The following is an 8,867-nucleotide window of genomic DNA, read 5'->3' as shown; positions in this document are numbered from 1 at the left end:
ATTTTCCTTGGGAAAGTGTATATGCAGTTCATAGTTTACAAAATAGTTATCTCACATAATTTTACAGCTGTTTAATATTTGATGTATTGTAAATAAAATAATTAATTTTTGGAATTATATTTGAATTGATAATCCCAGAAAGGTTTTTGATATCTAAAGCCCTTAAAGAGAGCAAAACTCTTACGGCTTCTGGTCTTCACACCTCCTGACTACTGCATAAACTTACCTTTTTTCACTGGAATGTACTAAATATACGTCCGCAATTAAAAAAGATAATAATAAAACAAAAAACATTTAGGTCTACATATTAGGCTTGGTTCTTTTAAATCATTTTTAAATATATCGACATCACTTCTGGGCAGCTCACCATAACACTTCAGTTTTTCAAAATCGTTTCCACATTATGTAACTGCTTTTCTTTTCTTATGGTCCTCGTGATGCTTCGTTTTCACTACCTAAAGGAGGTTTTTCGTTTCGTTTTCGTTTGTTCTTGTTTTTAACTGCCTTCGAAATGATTTGGTATGCGCTTCCGAGTCACCCCCAAACTAGCAATTGTCATGTGTTTGGAGTGTAGAGCCTGGGTTGTTGGGGGGGAGGGGAGGAGGGGGAGAGAGAGAGAGAGAGAGAGAGAGACTCCCAGTCGAAGAGACGTGGACGGTAGTCGAAAAGTACTGTTTAAAAAACGAGCAACAGTGTATTAGAGCGATTTTCGTATGACCTTGAAAAATGGTTTCGGTTTGTGTTTCTTATTTGTTTCATCAGCCAATGGATGAATAGGTCAAAACATGGCCTCTTCGTTTTCCCGCCAAAGAAAACCCTAACGTGAAAAGGCATTGTTCGATTGGCCAGTCACGTCGCAGTATGACGTCAAAGCGAAGCATCGGTTGATTTCTAGAAAGTTCTGGGGCGTGAACGTTCGCTCAACCAACCAAAAGCCGCGTGCGTTTGTATCTGTTCGATAAACCAATCAAATCGCTCTATTTCCGTTCGTTTGTTGTTCCTGTTTTGTTAGCGCGTTTTCATTTCGAGGTCATACGAAAATCGCTCTATCAGGTTTTTAAACCTGACAATACACGACTGCAAGGTTTTCTCTGAGTAGATCAACTCCTTCTTGCACTAATATTTAGATTTGGGGTTATTTTGGTCTAAAAAGCTGGACGTAAAGTTTAGCCGTGTCTTCATCAGATGTAAAGACACTCATTAACCATTAATTTCTTTAGGTTTTTCTTTATGAATTAGTAATTGTTTTTTGAAATTGGAATAATAATCCCGAAGGAGACCAATCTTAACCTCAGGGTTCCTTGTTGGGCCCCTTGCTGTATTCACTTCACACACTTCCCCCTTAGGTGATATTGCAAGATCTCATGGTCTATCTTATCACTTTTATGCTGATGATACACAGCTATATTTATCTTTTGAAACGTCATCGCCTGAGGATTTGTCAACATGTACATCTGCTCTCTTAAATAACAAGCTGAAGCTGAACAGTGGGAAGACATTTACGCAATATTTTTAAGATTCGCAAGTTTCTTTCTTACGATACATGTAAAACTCTAATTCATGCCTTTGTTACTGCAAGGATCGACTATTCAGGGGCGGATCCAGGATTTTTCTTAGGAGGGGGTGCACCACTAACTGACCGATGACGTAAAAAATTTTAAAAGCGAATACGAAGAAGAGGGCTTTTGACTAGGAAATAACATAATATGAACTGCTGAGAATAAATATCGAACGATAGAGCAGATTTTGTATGTCTGTCAAGCGACTGCACAGTGTTAATTAGAAAGCGGCCGCAGGTCATCCCAGGGGGGGGGGGTGCGCACCCCCTGCACCCTCCCCCTGGATCCGCCCCTGCTATTGTAACTCATTGCTCAACGGTCAGCCTAAATGTATCTTGAAACGTTTACAGAGTGTCCTAAATAGTGCTGCTAGGCTTATTCACCTTACTAGTAGATATGAGTATGTTACGCCGTTGCTTATTCAACTTCATTGGCTACCAATTGAACAAAGGATAACTTTCAAAATTGCAGTAATTTCATTTAAGGCGCTTCATGGTGCTACACCTAGCTATATCACTGATCTCATCGAGCCTTATAAACCTGGTAGACTTCTTAGATCCTCCAATCAATTTTTACTTTCTACATCTAAATTTAATCTTAAAACTTATGGTGGCCGGTCTTTTACTATTGCTGCACCTTCTGTTTGGAATGCACTTCCATTCGAACTTAGATCTTGTAATTCCCTTTCTTTTTTTAAATCTAAGCTCAAGACATGGCTTTTTAAAATTGGTTATGATGTTGTCGTATAGAATGATGATGTTTTCATAGGATGACAATGTAGTTTTGTAGTTTTGTAGGTTTAGGATTTTGTTGTTATTTTTATTATGTAAAGCGCTTTTGGACCATTGGGAATTTTTATAGAATGACAATGTAGTTTTGTAGGTTTAGGATTTTGTTGTTATTTTTGTTATGTAAAGCGGTTTTGGACCATTGGGAATTAGCGCTCTATAAATACTGTATATTATTTTCATTATTATATTAACCCTGAAAAGCATTGGCTTTCCGTCCCGAACACCCAAAGCTTAAGTGAGGCCAAAAACAGCAATTTCTATATCTCGTAAGAGAGACGACGAGCATCCCCGTCATTGCAACCCACCCGGCTGTACAGTACACAGAATAGAACATTTTCACAATGATGCAATATCATCACAAGAATTTACTTATCCCTAGATGATCCGGAAATTGCCTGGTTTGGTCGTGCGCGCCCCCGCATTGAATCATAAGGCAATTGTCGAAAAACCCGTGACAAACCCGGGGATTTCTCACATAAATTGGCGCCTAGTTGATAATTTTATTAGATCTTCTTCGATCTTCCTTAGATCGAAGAATTTGGTTTTAAGGCCAGAAAACTCAACGAAGTCCCTACCTTTTGACTCTATCATGTTTCTGTTTGTTTTGTTATTTTGGTGGATTTACCCCACTAATTGTGTTCTAATACCTATTTCACAGTCTTCTGGAGTGGATAACACAAGTTGCCTAAACCCAAAAGGAACTCTTCCTTGCAGAACCATCGGATACGCACTTGCAGTTCTAAACGACGAAAACTTCGACCACGAGATGGCCTTTACTTTTTCCATTCAAGACAAATACTACGATTTGCGAAAGCAAATTCAAATTTCGCAGCCTAGAGCGGACAGACAAATTTTCTTAACAACAGCTGATAATAATTCTGAATCTGTCATAAGCTGTGGATTTGAATTTTCTTCCATCTGCGGCATTATCATTGGCAAAGAAACGGGAAATAAAACTCATAACATTCATGTAGCAAACATCGAGTTTCGGAACTTTAGAGCAAGTTCTTCCGCTATTGTAACGATACGGAACGCTGTCAACGCCTCGTTCACTAACTGCGTTTTCAGAGATAACAAACGTTGCGCATTAATTGCTCTTGATAGCGGTGTTTCAATAGAAAACTGTCGTTTTTCAAACAATAATCCAGGCCAGTCGCATTCCAATGACGGTCGACTCCAGGCAGTCCAGGAATTCGCTGGGGGCGCAAAGTTTCTGTTTGAAACACGGCGCGATCCAGGATTCAAGTTCGAAGACACCGGATGTGGTTGTGACAAGACCATCGAAGGCGTCTTGAGGTAAATGAAATAAACTGCGAGCAGTCTCACTTTTTCTTCAGATTAAGTGAGGGGAGTGCACGCGCGCGCGAACGGCGAAGCCGCGAGACGCAAGAAACGAGGGCGGCAGCCCGAAAAGTCGCGCCTCTCCCATCTCGCGCCTTCAATCACGCGCGTGGTCATTTACGTGTCTCGCGCGTTTTGCTCGATGGACCAAGAAAAAAGAGAGACTGTTCGTAGTGTCTAGTATAGAATTAATGAACAGAATCGTAAATTTAAACCTATCTGAGCATTTCATAGTTTATTATTACCTTTCCTCTTTCATATCCAAAAACCATTAATAATTCATAAAGAAAAAACAAAAAAAGTTAATGTTTAATGAGTGTCTATATCTGATAAAGACAAGGCGAAAATTCACGTCCAATTTTTTAAACCAAAATAAGCCCAAATCTAAATATTAGTGCAATAATGAGTTGATCTATATCAGAGGCCTTTGAAGTCGTTCAAAAAGCGAGAAGTGATAATACACTCCTGCTCGTTTTTTAAGCAGTACTTAAAGCTCACTAATTTAAGGTCGGTTATTTAAACGAAGTGTAACTTAAGCTGCGGTTTAAGAAATCATCGGATCTCCAGATCTCAGTTAATTTAAGGAAATAGGTGCTTTTCCAGTCTACGCTGTATGCTTTATTGTCATTGTTCACGACAAATGGTTAATAGATAAAGCGTTGTGAAAACTGAAAATGGCTTAGATCGCGGTTTTGTTAAACGCAGGCTTAACTCCTTTTAAATAACTGGCCCCAAGTGTCTATTAGTAATACTTTGCTCAGTATTCCTGCAGAGCCCAACACACACGCTTTCTGCAACAGATCTAATGCACATGAGAATCATCATCATTATCATCATCATAATTATTATTTTTATCATAGTGATCATCATCATCATCGTTATCATCGTTAATATTATTATTTTTGATATTTTAGCATCGACAATTAGCTAGCAAGCTAAATACCCTGACACGCAAAAATGCTCGTTCATTCGCCTATTCATTGATTCATTCATTCTTTCTTTCTTTTTTTCCTTCCTTCCTTCACTCATTCATTCATTCATTCATTCATTCATTCATTAAAGCATCACCGAAGGACGAAACATGGGAATACTGGTTGTTGTAGTGAAAAGTCACCAACAAGTTTTGGTTTTATTGACAAAGTCTATTAAGTCAATTTAGCCTTGTAAAAAGGTTAAAAGTTGACGCAGTGAATCAGGGAGGGGCTGAACTCAATCGACTTCTGGTGCTCAATTTTCCGCATTGCCATTGGTCGATTCGGTGTTTACATCTGCTTGCGGCCGTTGTTACCTTGCTTTTACTTGACCTGCCTATTGTGCGGCCATTGGGATGGTGGGTGCGGTCAAGGTAGTTAAGAGGGGTGCGGGTTATCCGGGCGCCTCCCTTAGAACCACCCTTACTTCAGTACTCTAAACGTTTTGGAAGGGTGCCATTTGACTACAACAACCATCATTCCCTCCGTTTAGTTCTTCATTGATGTTTTAATGAATGAATGACGACGAAGGGGTGAATGAATGAATGAGCTTATTTGATTTCTGTCAAGCTAAAAGTCCGCATTTGCAGGACCTAATTTGTGTAACTCAGATCTACGAATTCTTGATTTGCTGACTTCCAATCATAGATGCGGGATCGATGGACGAACTGTGTATCTGAAGAAGAGTTATTGGGGAGAAGTAGAGAATGGTCGCCTAGCAGCCTACAGGTGCCCTTATCAATTCTGTCACTATAAAAGCGATTTATATTTGCCGGGATGCAAATTCGATCCCGATCGAGTAGATGGTCAATGTGCTCACAATCGAACGGGAATTCTGTGTGGTCGTTGCAAGAAAAATTTCAGCGTTGGACTCAACATTGCACTTAACCTGGGATTCAGTTTGGGACTCGAAAGGTGACATTTTAATTTAATGGCATTTCACCATATCTATTTGACCTACATAACTGTGTTCTTACTTCGTAAATTCCTTATTTTTTTCTTGCTTTCTTGTACAGCGCCGTCAGTTCTTCTTGCACCCAATCATCTTACAAGACTGAAATTTTTTACTTTCTTGACAAACCCAGCATATCAGTTCGCCCTTTCCGTTTCAACACTACCCTTTCCCTAGCCTCCCCGCAGACGTCCTTTGGGGTTCGTTTGTCACGCATTCATTTCTCCCCGACGGACTTGGGGGAGAAATGAATCCGTGACAAACGAACCCCAAGGGACGTCTGCGGGGAGGCTACCCTTTCCCTTAATAATATAAGTTTTGATAACTTGAAATCACTCACAATGGCGGGTCCAGGAGAGGGACCCGGGGGGCCCCGCCCCCCCTTATTTTAAGACCAAACTAAAAAAAATTTTGGAGACCGCACCCCCCCCCCCCGTCCCCTTATGTCAAGGTCTGGATCCGGCACTGACTCAGGTCTTGCAGTTCCCCACTGAGACAATAGTGTTCTCCGCAACTTCCTGTGTGCCAGAAACAAATCTAATTAGGTGCTGTGTTTTATCTCGTCATGAATAATTACCTACATTTCATTTCCTAATGAAGGGGGTGGTTGTGGGGTTTCATTTCGTCTTCTGACTTGAAGGAGGTATGCAAAAAAAAAAAATCCCTTGGGAGGAGAGGGAAGGATACACAATGATTAGGTTAGGAGACAATCGTAACTCTAGAATTGCATAAATTAAAAAAACCTTTCACAATTAAAGAAAAGTTGTGCAGATCTCTGAGTGTGTTATCCAGGCCCTCGACTCCTCGATCTGCGTAACTCTTCCTATCATCAACCTCATTCCGTAATTGACTGATATTGACTGATACTATAACTGCTTAACTTTCAAATTTTTTGTCTTTTCTAGTATGTTTTGCTAAATGCCGTGTATTTCTCTTTTCTAGCTTGGCAGATTGTACAGAATGTGAAGGCAGGCCAACGGTTTTTGTAATCGGCCTCCAAATCATCGTTATCCTGATCTTTATCAGTTTATTAATTAAAGTTAATCCCAGAATGTCCAGCGATCTTCGAGGACCCCTGTTCTTCCACCAAATCGTCTTTATTGTCTTGGAGCCAAATGGAATTGGATGGAATTTCGACTTCCGTTTTTCCCAAATCTGCGCAGTAAAAGAGATGACCAGTCTTGGTGCCGTTGCTATGGGCTACTTGTTCCCCTTCACCACCATTATAGCCTTTTTATTCCTGTACATGGTAAGCGCTAAGTTCTACCTTGTGAGATTCAAACGTCGTAAAAACTCAATACTGCGATCATTTTGGCTGCTGACATTGCTGGCCTACAATAATCTCGCTATTACAAGTTTCGTATTGCTTTCCTGTATCAAAGTTGGAAAGAAAAACCTTTTTTTCTATGATGCAACCATTGAATGTTTTGACAGGGACCACCTTTGGTTGGCGATTTTAGCAATTTTTTCCTTGCTGCTCATGGCTATTCTACTAATCTCTGTTGTTTTGGTGACCAAGAGATACTGGAGAGTTGATCCACAGTATTTCGATACTCTGACAGATGGTCTGAGCCCGCGTTGCTTATGGTGGTGGTCATGGGACCTGTTCCGAAGAGTGTTGCTCATGGTGTTTTATGTTTCCATCCCAGATTGGTACACCAAACAGGTAAGTCATACTATGACTTTAACCAAGCGTAAAAGCGGAGCTTTTTTAGATACGAAATAAACTACGAGTGGTCTTTGATTTTACGCAGTGGTAAGCAAGTGTCATCACTCGCAGAAGAGCATGTACGAGCACCAATCAATCGAGTTACTAGTTAGGCAAAGCAGGCGAGCGGTTAAGGCGCGTAAAAGCATATAACTCCGATACTATAGCACTTAAGAAGTTCTTGCACTCAAACGTACACACAGCTAATGTCAAAAGAGAGAAAACACGCAGTCTGAGCCGGCCCACAAGACCACGCAAGTAGAATATAAAAGGCGGAAAAACCCTTCTAACTGGTACCAACACTCTAAGCCAATTGCAAGTTGGTAGTGCAAAGGCGCCGGGAAACACATAACGTTGAGGCCCAGTTCAAACGTCGCATTTCACATGAGCCGAATCTAAAAAACATTTATTTCCTACAACTTTCTACGATTTTTTTCAGTTCATCCTGTTTATGATATGCTCCCTGATCCTTGTCATCCACAATACGTTGCAACCATACGAGAAGAAAAGAGTCAACGCGTTAGAGTCGGTGTACCTTACAATCCTAGCTGTCATGGCAGTGATGCCGTTATTAAAGGCAGAAGACACCAGCGATATCACTGGAATGAAAAACGTCGTTTCCTCTCTGCTCCTGATTTCCACCATGATACTCACGTTGGTATTGTTTGCGTGTAAACTCGTAAGGATTTTGAAGGGAAAATGCAAACCCAGTGAAAGGTCCGTTCAGCTAGAAGAATATGAGTCTATAGAGGAATCATCAGATATTAATCTGGAGCAGAGAGAAAGAAGGCATATCTTTGGCATAATATTTGGTTAGTTCAGGTACGCTTCAGACAATAGTGATAAAGTTGTCTTAAATGATTTACAATTATTCCCCGATTGCTTGAAGCCTTGAAGAGCGAGGACACTATGACTCTGTGTAAGAATCACCAGATATACACTGATAGAGGCTGAGAGAGGGTCTAGTAGTCTTTGGCAAAGTACTTGCCTAGTTCTGACGACTAAGCAGTGATGTTATATGTCTTATATAGCTAGAAGAAAATAAAGAAATCAAAAAATAACTTAAAATTTCTTCCCAACAGCGCGCACTCCCATTGGTTTCTTCGAGGTCACGTGACATCTAACAATAAAACTGTTTCCCGCCAAAATCTCTGAAAATCGCTGAGCGGGCAACATTGCAAAGCCTATGACGTTAGAGGGTAACAGTGCATTGTTACCCTCTTCTGTCGCAAATTGCCGCAATTTGTAATAACACTTGTCGCACTTTGTAATATAGTTTACTTGTCCTCCGACCATCCATTTCAAGATTATTGTAAAGTGCGACAAGTGCTATTACAAAGTGCTACAGGTATTACAAAGTACGAAAATTTTATTACAAAGTGCGACAGAACGTACCCGCAAATGTTGAACGACGACGGCCGTTACAGCCAGAGGTGAAATAAATTTCCGGTTTTAAAACTTCCAGCTATATAACAAATAACTTTTAATTCCCTCAATTAAATCTCAATGATTTGTCTCGTCTAAAAGGCATTTTTTCTTTCTTGT

General features: G+C 40.3%; 2 protein-coding genes across 2 annotated transcripts in view; both read left to right on the top strand.

Annotated features, from left to right (window-relative positions):
- LOC140921711 (neutral amino acid transporter 9-like) overlaps window positions 1-114 on the top strand; it is a 15,656-nt gene extending 15,542 nt beyond the window's left edge. The window contains exon 14 of the mRNA XM_073371724.1: window positions 1-114. This exon is cut by the window's left edge and continues 2,088 nt beyond it. The gene's annotated coding sequence lies outside the window, so the exon portion shown is untranslated.
- Window positions 115-2,939: 2,825 nt separating this feature from the next.
- Window positions 2,940-8,460, top strand: LOC140953849 (uncharacterized). Its single transcript, XM_073403228.1, has 4 exons — window positions 2,940-3,646; window positions 5,311-5,577; window positions 6,557-7,280; window positions 7,762-8,460. The coding sequence occupies exons 1-4, from the start codon at window positions 2,940-2,942 to the stop codon at window positions 8,137-8,139; spliced, it is 2,076 nt and encodes a 691-aa protein (XP_073259329.1). The 3' UTR covers window positions 8,140-8,460.
- The last annotated feature ends 407 nt before the right edge of the window (window positions 8,461-8,867 follow it).

This window comes from Porites lutea, chromosome 12, assembly GCF_958299795.1.
Source record: "Porites lutea chromosome 12, jaPorLute2.1, whole genome shotgun sequence".
Taxonomy (NCBI): domain Eukaryota; kingdom Metazoa; phylum Cnidaria; class Anthozoa; order Scleractinia; family Poritidae; genus Porites; species Porites lutea.
This window is presented reverse-complemented; position numbering and strand designations above follow the sequence as displayed.

Bases quoted from the DNA above. Each gene is read 5' to 3' on its own strand.
- LOC140953849 (XM_073403228.1), top strand. From the start codon at position 2,940: ATGTTTCTGTTTGTTTTGTTATTTTGGTGGATTTACCCCACTAATTGT. The intron at 3,647-5,310 runs GTAAATGAAATA...TTCCAATCATAG, and splicing joins ACCATCGAAGGCGTCTTGAG to ATGCGGGATCGATGGACGAA. The intron at 7,281-7,761 runs GTAAGTCATACT...GATTTTTTTCAG, and splicing joins CAGATTGGTACACCAAACAG to TTCATCCTGTTTATGATATG.